Genomic DNA, 18,309 nt, shown 5'->3' with positions numbered 1-18,309 from the left:
AAACCAATATTTATATCCAAAAGCTATGATTGGAAATGATCCTAGACCAACCACCACTTCAGGCTTATTATTACACATGGTTACAAGAGTAATATCATTGTTTGTGACACATTCATACCACTAGGTGACAGTATATTACAAGGAAAATGCTCTCTGTACGTTATTTGCCATTGGAACTTGTAATTTATGCATTAGACCACATCTTCTACTGACCTTGCTGCAGGACGTGGCCAGCCTACACATTTACCATAATTCCTCACAACGGTCTCAAAAAGAGTAGGGATGTATTGAAGTATCATCATTTTAATACAGTGTCCTATGCTGAAGATGAAACTCATCATTTTGAAACTTTTGGACACAGTATAGTGTACTATTTCCTTACTTTGTTTATGGTACGTTGTATATTGTCTTATCACGTGTGATATTTAGATATTTAAGTCATCTAGACTCAAGACCTGCACGACAAGAAGCATTCAAACCGCAGTTCGGTGGGTTCTGCACTGTGGCACACATACCGTTTTCCCTTTAATCTTCAGCAACTGTGCTCAGGGATTTGACATTTCAGCCGCGCGGTCTTCGCTCTCGTCTCGAATTGTACAGTGGGAACAACAGAAGCAAGGTAATCTAATATGAGCTCATAAAGTAGTGATTTGTTGAACAGAAAGAATGGTTATTGATATAGAAGATGATAATTTATTGTCGCGATCGTTTTTCTTTGTGTCCCGGCTATTTAGAATCGATTGTGATTCCGCGGTGATGCGCCCGTGGCACCAGGTGGTTTGTTTTACGCTAGAATCTATCATATTACGAATGAATGGATTGGACATTGTGAATTATTGATAGTGGTGGCATCGCAATATCAATCATGTTGATCTTGCACATGATAGCATATTCCTGGCACTTTACCTCCTCTAGCTTAGGCTACCGTTATTACGCCGGAGCCTATTGGTGTGCATACAAAGCCCACAGATGGTGAGGAATAGTCTAAGAGAAAAGCATTTAAGCAAAAGCACAAGCTACTTCTGATTTATTTTCTTATCCCACGTACCGCACTCAATAGCTGCCAAGTTGTGTGAGGAGATACAATGTAGTCTAACCCGTGTCCGGTCTTCCATCCTTTGCGCTTGTGAATTAGAATACTATATCACTGACTTTACAAGTTAATGATGGATTATCAATCATACTCTTGGAAATGTACTTGTGACTGGGAGAGAATGGCTGTTTTACAATAGCAGAATTCCAGACCTTATGTAGCTATAAGGATAGTCGGATCGGACATCATGTGCACCTGTTCCCTGGTGCAGGCTCACGTCACTCCCTACGCACCACATTTCTCTTTCAGTTTTAATGTGAATATATGAATAAACAAACAAATGACAATGTGTCATTTGGTTCTGAGAGTAATAGCCTACAGTGGGTTATTGGGTAATGACATTGTAGCAAATATGAGGGGTAGCCGCGACCGGGACTAGAACTTGGGTCCACGACTGTCAAGCAAACACTTTAACCCAGGGATGGGCGTTTGCGAGCAAAACACTTTAGCGGCCCCCCTATTGACAGTGGAGCAAAACGTATAAATTATAGTGTTTCTTTCCTGCAATTCCGTACTTGGCACAGACTTCAGTTCAACATCAGGTTGGTTCAGTTGTCAACTAAGGAGAAATCAACAAAACATTTCACCGTTATTGGATTTAGATCAAATGTTTGAATTTTTTTCCCTTTACATTTTTTACTTTTAGCAATTCCAATCAGTTTTTCACAAATATATGTTTTGTTGAAATAACGTGGAAACTCAACCTTACCATTCAATCAGAACATCATACCTGGTGGATGGGACCGTGATGTAAACACATTCATTTTTGACATCTTCTCTAACAAGGTAATTGGGAGAGGGTGTAGTCTAGCCCAGGGTTTCCCAAACTCTGTCCTGCCCCCCCCCACTCTCAGCACTACACAGCTTATTCAAATAACCAACTCATCATCAAGCTTTTGATTATTTGAATCAGCTGTATAGTGCTAGGGCAAAAACCATACCTGCACCCAGGGGGGGCCCCGGGACCGAGTTTGGGAAACCCTGGTCTCGCCTAATGAATGAGCACTAAGGACACGGCTGGCAGGAAGAGAGGTCCTTTTCAACCATCATTAGTGTCCTTTGTTACTTTACACTCAAACTTACAGTGAGATGGTTATGTCTAAAATCATAGATCATATCATACTAGGTGTTTGGGTTGAGATGAGCTTCAGCAGTTATTCAAGTCTTCTAATACAGTTTTTCCAAATCACTCTGGCGGATTTACACATCAAAACTGTGATAGGTCTTATTCTGCAGTGCTTTTAGCTCAGCTTAAAGGAACTTCATCCTTCTTAATAGTCTCCCTTTTGAGAACTTGCAGCTGCAACAGGATTTTTGGCGGGTTTGACAGCTGTGTGATGCTGCACGATCAATGAGCTCCACAGAAATGTGACCTAAGCACTTCCTTACACAGCATGAAAACACTGCCAGATTTGGGGTGATTCTCAATTAGTAAAAAGTATGTCCTCTCCTAGACTCCTGTCATCCTCTCCTCTGTGACCGGGAAACCGATAAGTAGTCGCCATATGAAGGAGTGTCAATTCGTTAATAAGAGTTTGCTCCTCTACTGGATTGCCTCCCCCGGCGAAGGATGTTCAGGTGTATCCTACCGTGGAAGAGTTTTGAAATCCGCCACACCCCCTTTGAAACAGCTGTTGTTTTATCGGATGAGAAAATCATGCACACATTTAGAAACAACATGCTACTTATCCATTTATTAATGTCTTGCACAACTAGCTACATTTCATTTGACCATTTTACAGATGTATTATGGGGTTCTACATCTGTAAACGTAATTTGCCTGATGACACACTACAGTAGGATAGCCTCATTTCATATACAAGCGCATTTAATTCCACATTTCCTCTCCTCCTCACCTTGATTAACTTGGACCTTTTTCAAAAGGAGGTGAGGAGAAGATAGGACAGAGGAGAGGACTTGAGGAATAGAGGAAATCTAATTGAGATTCTCCCACAGTCTTGACCTCCCTCACTTCCTCCTTCTATCCTTACTTCTCTTCTTCCTTGAGGCAATGACTGCAAGGTAACCAGTTTATTCATTCACCAATCCAACCGTGTCAGATCAGTGGTTAAGGAAGGAAGGAGCTGTAAAATATTTAAGCAGGGCCTAGGGCAACCTCAAATCTCACAACTATAATGTTTTGATGGGGTAACCTAACGTAGCAGGCGTAAAGTAAATGCATGAAACAAGATCTCCCCCCCCCCCCCTACTGCAGGGATCATCAACTTGTTTTCTTGAGCGGATGGTCAGGAGGCCGGGAACATACTTAGAAATCATTTGTATAATGCAAATTGACCGCACAAATCCCAAACAGATATAATATTTGACTAAAACATAATCATTTCAAACCTTGCTCACATTTGTGTACGATCACATATACAGTGTCTCTCTATTAAGCGTGGGCATACTTTGGAACAGATTTCCAAAATAAAAATCACTTGGAGCTGATTTGCTGGTGTTTTTATAGTCTTTTATGTCCAACAAAATAAAATTTTGGGGGGGGGCAGCGGGCCACCAGTTGAGGAATCCTGCCCTACTCCAGATACTTTTGACGAGAAGAACAAAACTGTCAGTAGAGGTTTTCTTCTGCACTGTTTAACCAATCCAGTAAATGTGGATGAGGAAGTTGGATCCCAGGCTCTCTTTCCATTTCCTTGAAAACCGGAACATCCGGTTGTTGACAACTCAGCAGAGGCTATGGTTATTACTGCATTGTCGGAACTAGAAGCACAAGCATTTCGCTACACTCGCATTAACATCTGCTAACCATGTGTATGTGACAAATCAAATTTGATTTGATTTGATTCATTTGTTTTGGTGAAGCTACTCTGAAAATGTAGTTTACCAAGCTACCAATTACTTCACACTGGAAGAATAATATAATAATAATAATATATGCCATTTAGCAGACGCTTTTATCCAAAGCGACTTACAGTCATGTGTGCATACATTCTACGTATGGGTGGTCCCGGGAATCGAACCCACTACCCTGGCAAAGAAGTTAAGATACACTAACACTAGCCTTTATATAAAAAACAATACAAATATAGTTTACTTAAATAGATTCTCCGGTACTTTTGTATATTTTTTAGCCAGTAGTTCAGAATGTAGTGCTCACATGCCAAAAGTGGTCCCCAAAAATTGCGTATTACATCACATATATGCAGATATGTGCACCAGGTCATTGCTCTCACTCTGTTGTGTGTGCATCTTGCTCATTGTCTAGAACTTAAATTGCTAGGGGTCTGGCCCACATGGGGGAAATGTTGTGGGAAATGTTGCAGCACAGCTTCCAGAAACAGTCGCTTTCAAACTAGGGATTTTGTGGCTAATTGAGGTAAAACATTCATTCTGCTCATAGATTATGCATGTATGAACTACACATTAAAAATCCAGCCCAAAGCGGGAGGTTTAAAACATTTCCGGAGCATGTCTTTAAGTAAAGTACTTTGAAAAACTACTATGTGAAAAATAATCATATCTAAATCTGAAATGTTATAGACTACAAATTGTCTGATGTTAATAACAGAATGTGTAATTTAGCCGATTAAACACAAAAAACTGTTTCAAGTGACAATTGGGCAGGTCTGCTGTAAATGTAAAAAAAAAAAAAAAAAAGGATATTCTTGCCTACTTTGCAAAAAATTGTGTGTAGTTCCAGTAGTTCCAGTAGCTACACCGCTACATGGCAACAAAGTAACTACTGAAAACACTATCAAGATTTTAATTTGGTTCAACTACCACCAAGCTACTGAAAATGTGTAGTTAAATTACTAATTGAACTACATATATTTCACTACTCCCCAACACTGGATCCTAGATCATTAGCCCAGAACTAAAATCTCACGTAATTTGTACCTTTTATGTTTATGTAGCCTGTCCACGAAAGGTTTTTGGCTACTTCTATCTTGAATACCAAACCTAATTGTGCCTATATTCATATGAACTATTCTTCTTATGCCGCTCCATAGCGCTGTATCCTTAGCTGTAGGGAGATACTGTGTTGCTGAGAAACAACCGAGCCTCCCAGGCTTTGATTTCTTCTCTGACTGACTCAGCTGTCGGCAGAGAAAGTGCAGAGGTAAGGCCAGAGATGGAAGAGGAAGCAAGACACCCCACTGACTGTTTTTTTCTGCTTCAATAAAAGTCAATGACTTCCTCCCCAATGACTGTTTTTTCTGCTTCAATAAAAGTCAATGAGCTAAGTACACCAGACCCAGCTGCTATTGCGTTGGTGTCTATAGGAGACCCACCCAGTTAAGTAAACCGGAAGTGCATTTTTTTTCCAATGGTAAATGGCCCTTAGTGAACTATCTTCATTTATCCACCATATTTGGTAGGGCCTCCATTATAGGCACGGTGAGTCGGCATAGAGATTAACCAAATCAAATCAAAATCAAATAGATTTGTATAGCCCTTCGTACATCAGCTGATATCTCAAAGTGCTGTACAGAAACCCAGCCTAAAACCCCAAACAGCAAGCAATGCAGGTGTAGAAGCACGGTGGCTAGGAAAAACTCCCTAGAAAGGCCAAAACCTAGGAAGAAACCTAGAGAGGAACCAGGCTATGTGGGGGTAACCGGCGACGGTGTAACGCATCTATTCCAGTGGCACCCCTCCGTCCTTCGCCCCACATTTAAAGCAACTGGAAAACGTCCATGGCAGGCACTGTTGTCACCTTAGCTTGCTACATAAGGAATTATAGAAAGCACGAGCACCACCACCAATCAGTTTACACCACAGCGCACACACCAGTCGTTACTATGACAACTGGTGTAATCCGATTTGGTCACTTTTAATTTGCTGTTTGGACAGTCAGTTCCAAAACGGATTTTAACAACTGATTTGAGTATTAGGGCCTGCAGTGTGAACAATGCTTATGTCACCCCTGTCACTACCACAACAGATCCGTCTGGATGAATTTAGGGTTCGTAACCATGGTGACACAGCTACTGTAAAATGGGCTGGACTACTGCATTCTTTTGTATGGATTGGCTCTATAGGGACAGGAGTTTTACTTGAGGTGAGCTCATGTGCTCTGGAAAAACTCAGGGCCACTAGATCCAAGACGGTATAGTATAAAGATAGGCAGAAGCTACATCTCCAATATAATTCCCCGATCACACTTATAGGCGATGTCATGGTGATGTTGGCTAGCTAAACTCATGTGCAAAAACATGTTGTCTCTCGCTAAACTGCGCGTGTGCAGGTTGTCAAATCAAAGGCACTCCTTCGATATAAAGTTGTTTTTGACGGAAATGAAAACGTGTCAGTTTGTCACTTTCGTGAGCTGGAGTAATAACATGTTCAACTAATTACTTTTCTCGGATGTAGGTTGTGCCTTTGGATTTTGGGAAAACTAACAACTAAGGAATGATTTTTCACCTTTCTTACCACCTGTTTCCATCCAATTGGCGACAGATTTGAATGTGAATATTCTAAAATCCCCACAAAGAAAATATGCCTATATTCCCACCAGTGGTGTTTCCACCAAACGGACTTGTTGCGGATACAAATGAGTGCAGGATGAGGTAGTGCACACAACATGTTAAGTTTTCACGTACCGAATAAAAATCTAACGTTTTTATGTGTTTCCATCACATTTTCAATTCCATCGCAAAAACTGTTGCTTTAAATAGTAAATGTACCTACTCTGGTTTTGGCACCTGTGCTCTAGCCAGCAGCTCACAGATACAGTGCGGGTTGGCTGTGCAGGTTGGCTCGTCTACATGATGAGATTATTATGAATAAGCGCTATGTCACCATAAAAAGACCCTCGATATTTATTGGAAAGGAGCATCAAGCTCATCACCGTGCACTTTCACCACCCCTTGAAAGTTCCATCATACTTTATCTAATCTGTATCCTAATAAATTGCATGCTTTCCCAAATCATAGTGGGAGGAACACACAATATATCATCGCGTGACTCCAAGTTTACTTTGATATGATGTTTATTATATCAACATTTGCGCGTTAAGGCATGTCCATTGCCATTTCTCGCACAATTCATTTTCCAGATGCAAAAAGAGCCCATCATGTCGAATGAACAAATGATCTGTCTGCATTTATAACATTGTACCTAGACTTCCATTTTCCATCACAGCTGTCAGTATGTTTTATTATATGGTATGAAGTAAAGTACTTGCATAACATTTGTGGATGGAAATGTGGTTACTGATTTCTCAAATCCCCAAATCCCGGTTTGGCTTGGTCTGTTTCGCAAGCATTCCCGGAAGTCTAACAATGTTGCACGTCAGGGTTTAGAAACTTTGTGACTAGAGTTTCACATCACAGCTTTGCCTTTGAAGGCCTCATATTAGTATCTGATCATATTATACTGTATTGTATATCGTATTGTGTATCGTGTATTATAAACTGGGTGGCTCGAACCCTGAATGCTGATTGGCTGACAGCTGTGGTATATCAGACCGTATACCATGGGTATGAAAAAAACATGTATTTTTACTGCTCTAATTAGTGGATAACCAGTTTATAATAGCAATAAGGCAACCCGGAGGTTTGTGGTATATGGCCAATGTACCATGGCCAAGGTATATGGCCAATATACCACAATGTGGTATTTGTGGTATATGGCCAATATACTGCGATGTGTCATGTCTAAGAACAGCCCTTAGCTGTGGTATATTGGCCATATACCACACCCCCCCGTGCCTTATTGCTTAAATATATTGTATAGTGTACCATATCATACTGTACCATATCCTATCTGTAACATTTGGTCAGAAACTTTATTCTTTAGTCAAGAGGTATGTTGGTGACGTTGAACCAAGGCCTGCCATTACTCAGACTTATTCAATCAGTACTTCCTTGACTGAATTACCAGCAACAGGGACCTTGACTGAAATACTGGCAGTGGAACTGCTTCACTGCTACGGCTAGTGTGTGTGTGTGTGTGTGTGTGTGTGTGTGTGTGTGTGTGTGTGTGTGTGTGTGTGTGTGTGTGTGTGTGTGTGTGTGTGTGTGTGTGTGTGTGTGTGTGTGTGTGTGTGTGTGTGTGTGTGTGTGTGTGTGTGTGTGTGTGTGTGTGTGTGTGTGTGGCTAAAATGTTATTTTCCAGTTGAGTTGGGGCTATCACTGTTGATCCCAGGGACATTTAAGTAGCTAACTATAGTAGCACGTTGTGTGCATCAATATACATGAGGTGGTGAGAATGAAAACAGTGTTGAACATGCAGATCTCAGTTGACCATGTCGCACGTACTAGCTTCAAATGGCATTTCAATTCGTTTCTTTCTCCTCCCTACAAAATAATATTTTGTTTTGATGTAGTGAATTCAAGTTATTTCGGGCTCCCGTTGTGTGACACAGATTCACAGAAGTTTGAGTTTGTTAAGGAGGAATTTAGGTCACACCTGATTTCACAGTGCTTAAATAAATAAGTAAAACCTTTCATCTGTTATTTAAAAGCTCCTTATAAATGTTCTGTAATTCTCTACCTTTAGTTTTTCATGGAGAAATCAGGGCCGGTGTCAGAGTGGGATCAGGTCCCTCCTGTCCATGTAATCACATTCATTGTGATCTAATAGGCAAAACTGATCAGCACTCTTACTCTAAGACACTATATGAATACCGCCCCGGCCCCAGACCCCGGCCCCGGCCCCAGACCAAATACATCATACGCTTGCCACTCAAATATTGCACCAGTGGACCTGAATATAAAATATATAAAGTGTACAATCAGACACACACTCCTGAAGTTTATTCAAGCACTTTGGTGAGACATGATGCATATCTGAAATCTGAAATCTAGTTAATCAGTCTTTCGGGTGAGAGAGCAAGTTCACAAAGACATTTCTCATTGAGAGCTTTCATCATAGACCTCTGAGTTGGCCTTTTTAAACTGCCGTTTAAGCCTTGTGATCCAGCTTGTGTATCTCACTGTCCTGTGATCGATTCCAATGTGATTTGTTTTGAAGGCAATACTCTGGATTTCAATGGTGCTGTTCACCCTCTACAATTTATTCTCAGTATTGTTTTTATATAAAAAACTACAATACAATAGCAGAGACACATTAAACTACTACCATTTGCATTTCATTATTCCCCAATTGAGTACAATTGCAATCCCCTCTCCCCTTATTATTATTTTATGCATTTTTCCTTGTTGCCATGGCAAACCAGTGGAAAAAAGAAAAGAGGTCCTTGCGGTTGTCTTGGATACGAGCGCTTTCCCCCTGTGATGCAATGAGAGGAGGAGAGGAACCTGTGGGAGTGCAGGCAGGGTTATTTTTAGGCGTGACGCGAGCCACGCGTGGATTAGGATTTGGTTGTGGTGTATGTATGTGTGTGTGTGCGTTTGTGTGTGTCTGTTTCTGTCAGAGTATGTGCGTGTCAAAGAGTCTGTGTCTGTCAGTAACAGTGTGTGTGGGTGAGAAAAAAAGGGTTTGTGTGTGTGTGTGTGTGTGTGTGTGCGTGTTGGCATCACAGATTTAAGGTGCAACCTACCTGTTGGGGGCAGATATAACACCTGTGTGCCAAGACAACACATTAAGAAAGTAGGTGCTGGCTCCTGGCCAAGATGTGGATCCAAGACACCTAGCTTATGTAACATAAAACCTTTCACAAATATATATCAGAGACCTGTAAATAGAAATGCTACCCTCAGTGTTTCGCACTCCTCTCTCTGAGATTGTGTTAATCCTGTTGTCGTCCATCCCTCTGTTTGTGTGGCCCTGGCCCAGTGTCAGTGTTTCTCTCCACCTCAGCCGTTGCGCTTCTCTTAATTGGTTGGCAGGGTGGAGAGATGATGATTGCAGGCCTGCGCTGCGAGCATGATGTCATAGCAGCTGTGGTGTCGATGTAGCCTGGGCTCAGTATGACAGAGAACATGGGACTTTGGATCACACCTCAAGACAAAGCAGTCCCCACAATAAAAAAAAGACCTAGCAGGAGCACAGCTACAGGCCCCCATCTCTGTTGTAGAATCTAATGCAACTATTGTACATTTATATACCCTTATTGTTTAGAGTGGAAAGTGCTTTATAAAGGCTTAATCGCTTGATTACAATTTCATCCGTTTTCATAATAGGCTAAGAAAATGATATCATTCGGTGTGCAGCGTCATTGGGCTGATTTTGCCCCTGCATAAGAAAAGCTCCGGAAAAAAGGAGAGGGAGAGAGCTGGCGAAATAAAGCAGGAAAATGCTGACCCCTCTCTCTCTCACACTCTTCACCCTCTGTAAACCCAGCTCAAGCATGGCCAAGGCTGCCTACAAGCTGCCTGCATACTTTTAACAAGCTCTGTCATTTGTGTGTGCGTGTTTGTTGTGCGTCTATGTGTGAGAGAGCAACTGTATGTGTGTGTGTGTGCACGTCTGTGTGTGCTTTATCGTGTGTGTGCTTGCCTGCGTGCTCTGTCATTTCCCAGTGTGAACACCAGGGGCTGGGGAGGGAGGGATAAGCTGGGGGGGGGTGAACTGGTGTGAATGTTTTAAGAGCCTGATCTGCTTAGATCAGAGTTATACAAAGCCCTGGGCAGTGGTAGAGTACATTTCACACTCTGGGTTTCAGTGTGTGTCAATGGCACAGCAGGAACTACAATTCGAGCTTCTGTCTAAGTGTTGATGTGGTGGTAATATACTCATCTGCATAGACACACAATTTTTAGATGATGATTGTGCTTTGTGCTTTATACTGTAGGAAGTGTGTGTGTGTGTGTGTGTGTGTGTGTGTGTGTGTGTGTGTGTGTGTGTGTGTGTGTGTGTGTGTGTGTGTGTGTGTGTGTGTGTGTGTGTGTGTGTGTGTGTGTGTGTGTGTGTGTGTGTGTGTGTGTGTGTGTGTGTGTGTGTGTGTGTGTGTGTGTGTGTGTGTGTGTGATGAGGCGGTTGAATGATAGACTTTCCCTCCTATTTGGCTACCACCCCTTCACCCTGACCACAGTCTGCTGTATATTGTCATGGCAACCAGGCATTAGCATCATTGGATGCTGTTCTCCCTCATCGACTTCACTTTTTCCACCTCTGTTCCATTCCTCTCTTTCTCTCTCTCTCTCTCTCTCTCTCTCTCTCTCTCTCTCTCTCTCTCTCTCTCTCTCTCTCTCTCTCTCTCCAACTCTTTCACACACTAACGTCTCACTCGACTCTTCAATCCGTTGCTATTTGTCCTTGATTTCTCACTGCTGTAATGTAACACAATTCTAGGACTCTTCTTCACAAATCCATCGGCAAACAATTTATTTAGAACATGTCTGAAGTTGTTGAGCCTCTCCAGTCAGTTCCTGATGACATTAAGCGTAATTCCAATGGGTTCAATCAGATGCCTTAACGATCCTCTCCAAGCTAGTACAACATGTTATCCTGCTTACTGTAGCCAATCTCTTTAACTAGCTATAGTTGACTTCGTGGAAACTGAGTTGGACAGTGTGGGTGTTACCTATAATTAGACACTGACAACAGGGGAATGGGCATGTGTGGGCATGGGAACTATACTGGGACTGGGGTGGGCGTAAATAACATGAGGGAGAACTCCCTCAGTCTCCCTCTACCGCTTTTTGTCTGCTTCTCTTATCGTTCCTCCCTCCTCTTGGTCCATTTCTCCAGTTGGGTGTTTGAGGGTGGTCGTTTTCATAACTGATGAATAATTAATGTTTGTTTACCATGTTCTTCTCCTTACCTCTCTCATTCTCTCTCTCCAGCTGACCTAACAAGATTCAAAGAAGAGGATTTGGGAAGACCAGATTTCCAAAATGCCCGTGGCATCATCCAGCTCGGACTCTGGTAAGCGGCTTGGCCTCAGCGTGACAGAGCGATAGAAAGAGATAGAGATAGTGTGTGTGTGTGTACAGTTGAATTCGGAAGTTTACATACACCTTAGCCAAATACATTTAAACTAAGTTTTCACAAATTCATGACATTTAATCCTAGTAAAAAATCCCATGTCTTAGGTCATTTAGGATCACCACTTTATTTTAAGAATGTGAAATGTCAGAATAATAGTAGAGAGAATTTCATCACATTCCCAGTGGGTCAGAAGTTTACATACACTCAATTAGCATTTGGTAGCATTGCCTTTAAATTGTTTACCTTGGGTCAAACGTTTTGTGTAGCCTTCCACAAGCTTCCCACAATAAGTTGGGTGAATTTTGGCCCATTTCTCCTAACAGAGCTGGTGTAACTGAGTCAGGTTTTTGGCCTCCTTGCTCGCACATGCTTTTTCAGTTCTGCCCACAAATGTTCTATAGGATTGAGGTCAGGGCTTTGTGATGGCCACTCCAATATCTTGACTTTGTTGTCCTTAAGCCATTTGGCCACAACTTTGGAGGTATGCTTGGGGTCATTGTCCATTTGGAAGACCCATTTGCAACCAATCTTTAACTTCCTGACTGATGTCTTGAGATGTTGCTTCAATATATACACATAATTTTCCTACCTCATGATGCCACCTATTTTGTGAAGTGCACCAGTCCCTCCTGCAGCAAAGCACCCCCACAACATGATGATGCCACCCTCACAACATGATGATGCCACCCCCGTGCTTCACGGTTGGGATGGTGTTCTTCGGCTTGCAAGCTTCGCCCTTTTTCCTCCAAACATAATGATGGTCATTATGGCCAAACAGTTTTACTTTTGTTTCATCAGACCAGAGGACATTTCTCCAAAAAGTATGATCTTTGTCCCCATGTGCAGTTGCAAACCATAGTCTGGATTATTTATGGTGATTTTGGAGCAATGGCTTCTTCCTTGCTGAGCGGCCTTTCAGGTTATGTCGGTATAGGACTCGATTTACTGTGAATATAGATACTTTTGTACCTGTTTCCTCCAGCATCTTCACAAGGTCCTTTGCTGTTGTTCTGGGATTGATTTGCACTTTTCGCACCAAAGTACTTTCATCTCTAGGAGACAGAACGCGTCTCCTTCCTGAGCGGTATGACGGCTGCGTGGTCCCATGGTTTTTATACTTGTGTACTATTGTTTGTACAGATGAACGTGGTACCTTCAGGCGTTTGGAAATTGCTCCCAATGATGAACTAGACTTGTGGAGGTCTACAATTTTCTTTCTGAGGTCTTGGCTGATTTCTTTTGATTTTCCCATGATGTCAAGCAAAGAGGCACTGAGTTTGAAGGTAGGCCTTGAAATACATCCACAGGTACACCTCCAATTGACTCAAATGATGTCAATTAGCTAAAGCTTCTAAAGCCATGACATCATTTTCTGGAATTTTCCAAGCTGTTTAAAGGCACAGTCAACTTAGTGTATGTAAACTTCTGACCCACTGGAATTGTGATACAGTGGTACAGATATAAGTGCAATAATCTGTCTGTAAACAATTGTTGAAAAAATGACTTGTGTCACGTACAAAGTAGATGTCCTAACCGACGTACCAAATCTATAGTTTGTTAACAAGAAACTTGTGGAGTGGTTGAAAAATGAGTTTTAATGACTTCCGACTTCCACTCTGTCTGTGTGTGTGTGTATGTGTGTGTGTGTGTGTGTGTGTGTGTGTGTGTGTGTGTGTGTGTGTGTGTGTGTGTGTGTGTGTGTGTGTGTGTGTGTGTGTGTGTGTGTGTGTGTGTGTGTGAGAGAGAGGGAGAGTGAGCGAGAGAGAGGGAGATAGAGGTCCAAGGTTTTAATTGTTGACAGGTTTTAACCTTGGGAGAGAGAAAGCGGGAGGGTGACAGATAGAGAAAAATAGGGTGAGAGGTGGGATAGGGTGAGAGGAGGGGTGAGAGAGAAAAAGAGAAAGAGAAGATGAGAGGGATGTTTCAACCTTCTCTGATGAATGACACTGGATGAATGACCCCCCCAGTCCAGCATATTTCCACATAACAGAGAGAAACACAGCTAAAACGAAACAGAGAAGGATGGAGGGGTAAAAAGAGATACAGTGGTGAAGTGGGAGAGAGATAGGGAGAGAGATAGGGAGAGAGATGGAGCAGGTAGGGACAGTTTATCACGTGGGGCCCTGCAAGTTATCTCCACTCCTCTAATGTGACTTAATGATGTGCCTAATGAAGCAGTGAATTCGGACTCAAACTCAGACTTATCAGTCTGGCTGTCTGGAAGGATCTGCTTGCTATTAGACTTCACTACCCTCACTGACCTTGGTGTGTCCCCCCCCCTCTAATGAGGCTTCTCTAGTGGGTATTAGTGTTGGGGTGAGATGGGGGTTTGGGAGTTTTGAGATTGGGTGGGCTGATTTCTCTTCTAATAAATCCTTTCAATTCCCTGACAGAGAGAAGGAGTGGGAGAAGGACATTGACAAGGACAGGACAGGACAGACATATACACAATGACAAAGACAGAGACAATTTGTTTATCTCACCATTGGGAGATGGAAGAGAGGGGAATTCTCTCGTTTGAAGTGTTTTCACCAATGGCTGGCTGACTCAATGTATTACCGAAAGTTGTATGGCCTCTAATGTGGAGTATATGTAGCTCATGAGTTTGAGCAGGCGAGGTGAGGAGGGGAATTTAGATTTATGGCGGTTCAACACCCCTGAGTTATTGAATGTGCATTAAATCTGTATTTAGAAATGGCCCGCATGTCAATCTCTGATTGTAAACTAGCCACGGGGGAGGTCTCCCTGATGGACTTTTTCTGTAACCAAGAATAAATTGTGCCTCGGGAACAATTTCTTGTCTCCCAGTTATGAAAAAAGTTGGCATTTTATAGTATGGCTATTGTTTGGCGCTGATATGCAGCCGGTTACAATTACATTTTGATTTGAAGCGAGGAGGTGGTTCATGCACTCGGTCAATGAAGCCGTAATGTTTTTATGTGCACTGCTTCGTGAGCATAATGCTAATATCTAGCTACAGCCATAATACAACACAGAGGAATACTTTATTGAGTTTCATAGCTTTCCCAGTCTCTCTTATTACTTGGAATTTGGCAACATCTCGATTCTCCACCCTTTCCCAGAAGCGTGCACTTGCACACTCCTGTCATGAATTTAAAGGTATAGGATTGGTTGGAAGGAGTTTTCATCAGTGTTAAATTCATACGGGAAAGAGTCCAAGTGTAGGGTGGAGAATCAGGACACGGCCAACGTGTGGTGAACCATGATGATGTCACTAAACAGGAAGGACGTTCTTGATATAAGCACCAATCAGAAGATTCCTCCCTAAGCCCCCGAGCCCCCCCAACTCCCACACACTCCCTCCTCCCTCCCTTCCAACACACACACACACACACACACACACACACACACACACACACACACACACACACACACACACACACACACACACACACACACACACACACACACACACACACACACACACACACACACACACACACGGTAGTGGCTAGTAGAAGATCATTGTGCCCTGACTCCTCCTTCCTTTCCAAGCATCGCACCTCCTACGTGAGATGCATCACTCTATCCCTCCTCTTTCCCCCTTTATTTCTCTCTCCCCCTTTTCTTTGCTCTGAGATGCTTCCACTCAGGGGGAGAGGCTCAGTCATCCTTGGCAGCTCTCAGAAGCTGCAGGTATTGAGAGGGGGAGGAGGAAGAGGAGGAAGAGGAGAGAGAGGCGCTCTGAAGGAGGGGGGGAGAGGAGAGAGGGTGAGAGGAGCTTCTCTCAGGCTGTCTCAGGTGTGAGTGTGTAAGTCGTCGCTAGGTGTGTGTGTGTGTGTGTGTCGTGGAGGTGTGTGTGTACCACACGGCTGGCAGCCTGTTTTGAAGGTTCTCCCTGGAGAACTCTGTCCTATCCCTGGAGTGCCTGGAGCTCAGTGGGAAAGGTAAGGACAGGCGGATGGGGTGATACTGATGATGGTGATGGGGGTCATAGAAAGGATGCAGGTTTTAATGGTTTATCTATGGTGAAAGAATTAGGGTTTTATTGGTTTATCTATGGTGAAAGAATTAGGGTTTTAATGGTTTATCTATGGTGAAAGAATTAGGGTTTTATTGGTTTATCTATGGTGAAAGAATTAGGGTTTTAATGGTTTATCTATGGTGAAAGAATTAGGGTTTTAATGGTTTATCTATGGTGAAAGGATTAGGGTTTTAATGGTTTGTCTATGGTGAAAGGATTAGGGTTTTAATGGTTTATCTATGGTGAAAGGATTAGGGTTTCAATGGTTTATCTATGGTGAAAGGATTAGGGTTTTAATGGTTTATCTATGGTGAAAGGATTAGGGTTTTAATGGTTTGTCTATGGTGAAAGGATTTGGGTTTTAATGGTTTATCTATGGTGAAAGGATTAGGGTTTTAATGGTTTGTCTATGGTGAAAGGATTTGAGTTTTAATGGTTTATCTATGGTGAAAGGATGAGGGTTTGCACTCTGTTGATAGGGGTCATAGAAAGGATGAGGGTTTGGATTCTATGGTTCATCTATGGAAGGGATGCGGGTTTGGATTCTATGGTTCATCTATGGTGAAGGAATGCGGGTTTGGATTCTATGGTTCATCTATGCAGGTTTGGATTCTATGGTTCATCTATGGTGAAGGGATGCGGGTTTGGATTCTATGGTTCATCTATGGTGAAGGGATGCGGGTTTGGATTCTATGGTTCATCTATGGTGAAGAGATGCGGGTTTGGATTCTATGGTTCATCTATGCGGGTTTGGATTCTATGGTTCATCTATGGTGAAAGGATGCAGATTTGGATTCTATGGTTAATCTATGGTGAAGGGATGCGGGTTTGGATTCTATGGTTCATCTATGCGGGTTTGGATTCTATGGTTCATCTATGGTGAAAGGATGCAGATTTGGATTCTATGGTTAATCTATGGTGAAGGGATGCGGGTTTGGATTCTATGGTTCATCTATGGTGAAGGGATGCGGGTTTGGATTCTATGGTTCATCTATGGTGAAGAGATGCGGGTTTGGATTCTATGGTTCATCTATGTTTGGATGGGTTCCACTTACTCCCTGTATGTTTTGGTGTAGAAATAGAAGTGTAGTGTGGTTGTGAGAATTATGAGCTATCTGGGAGATACAAGCGAGACAAATGAGTACCGAAGGCAATAGGGTGTGGATGTGCGAGACTCATTGCTAAGGTGTGAAACTGTATTCACCCAATGTCAGAAATAACTAACAGCGGAATCTCAAGCATATGGGACTAGTTATCATTGTGTATGGTGTTCCTGTCCTTTAATTTGACCATTGATCAAGTGGAATTATTACATACTAGCTAAACTATTGTATGTATATAGATTCAATGTCCCTTATGACTGAAGGAAAATGAGAGAGTGCATAGAGAGAAAACATGTACTACTTTACGCAGAGCCCTCATATAGCCATAGAAATAGAACCAATCTATTTCATTCTATTTCTATGATAATAACCATTATACTCTTCATGACAAATATGGCTGCCCGTAACAGTAAATGGCCGTGCGTTACAATAACCAGGAGATAGATAGTGACAGCCTCCCATAGAACAAAACTGAATGATAGTACATTGATAATACTGTATGTGCTCTCAGTGTGTGGGGGACGTGCTCTTATAGATTATATCCATAATTGATGGTATTAATTCATGTTGCATTTATTGCATGCTATACTGCAAGGAAATGTGTCACTGTACAAATGGATAGTGGTCGAAATGGAACGTAAAGGAAATTGGATACCTGGTCAGTCCCACAACTGAATGCGTTGAGGCTTTCACAGGACGTACTGGAATTATATGCCTTTGTTAGACATAATGTTGCGTTGAGACGATCATAAGTAATTGTACTATACATTAAATAAACAGCAAGAGAGAGAGAGAGGTGATGGAGGAGTGAATAAGATAACGCTTGAGGTACGTACTGCTGTACAACACAGTGAGGTCGAGATGTAGAAGTCGGACGTTTACATACACTTAGGTTGGAGTCATTAAACTCATTTTTCAACCACTCCACAAATGTCTTGTTAACAAACTATAGTTTTGGCAAGTCGGTTAGGACATCTACTTTGTGCATGACACAAGTCATTTTTCCAACAATTGTTTACAGACAGATTATTTCACTTATAATTCACTGTATCTCAATTCCAGTGGGTCAGAATTTTACATACACTATGTTGACTGTGCCTTTAAACAGCTTGGAAAATTCCAGAAAATTACGTAATGGCTTTAGAAGCTTCTGATAGGCTAATTGACATCATTTGAGTCAATTGGAGGTCTACCTGTAGATGTATTTCAAGGCCTACTGTCATGCCCTAACCTTAGATTCTCTGTTTTTCTATATATTTTGGTTAGATCAGGGTGTGACTAGGGTGGGTACTCTAGTTGTTGTATGTCTAGGGTTTTTGTATGTCTAT

At 42.1% G+C, this 18,309-nt stretch overlaps 1 protein-coding gene across 3 annotated transcripts in view; it reads left to right on the top strand.

Moving 5' to 3' along the window:
* The first annotated feature begins 251 nt into the window (after window positions 1-251).
* mpp2b (MAGUK p55 scaffold protein 2b) overlaps window positions 252-18,309 on the top strand; it is a 54,310-nt gene continuing 36,252 nt past the window's right edge. For 2 of the 3 annotated variants that reach the window (XM_046368962.1, XM_046368960.1), the window contains exons 1-2: window positions 252-619; window positions 11,749-11,830. In XM_046368962.1, coding sequence (XP_046224918.1) covers window positions 11,800-11,830 — 31 coding nt within the window. In that variant the 5' untranslated portion in view covers window positions 252-619; window positions 11,749-11,799. The remainder of the gene's footprint in view (window positions 620-11,748; window positions 11,831-18,309) is intronic. The other variant, XM_046368961.1, reaches the window with a different exon arrangement.

Source organism: Oncorhynchus gorbuscha, linkage group LG11 (genome assembly GCF_021184085.1).
Source record: "Oncorhynchus gorbuscha isolate QuinsamMale2020 ecotype Even-year linkage group LG11, OgorEven_v1.0, whole genome shotgun sequence".
In the NCBI taxonomy this organism is placed as follows: Eukaryota; Metazoa; Chordata; class Actinopteri; order Salmoniformes; family Salmonidae; genus Oncorhynchus; species Oncorhynchus gorbuscha.
This window is presented reverse-complemented; position numbering and strand designations above follow the sequence as displayed.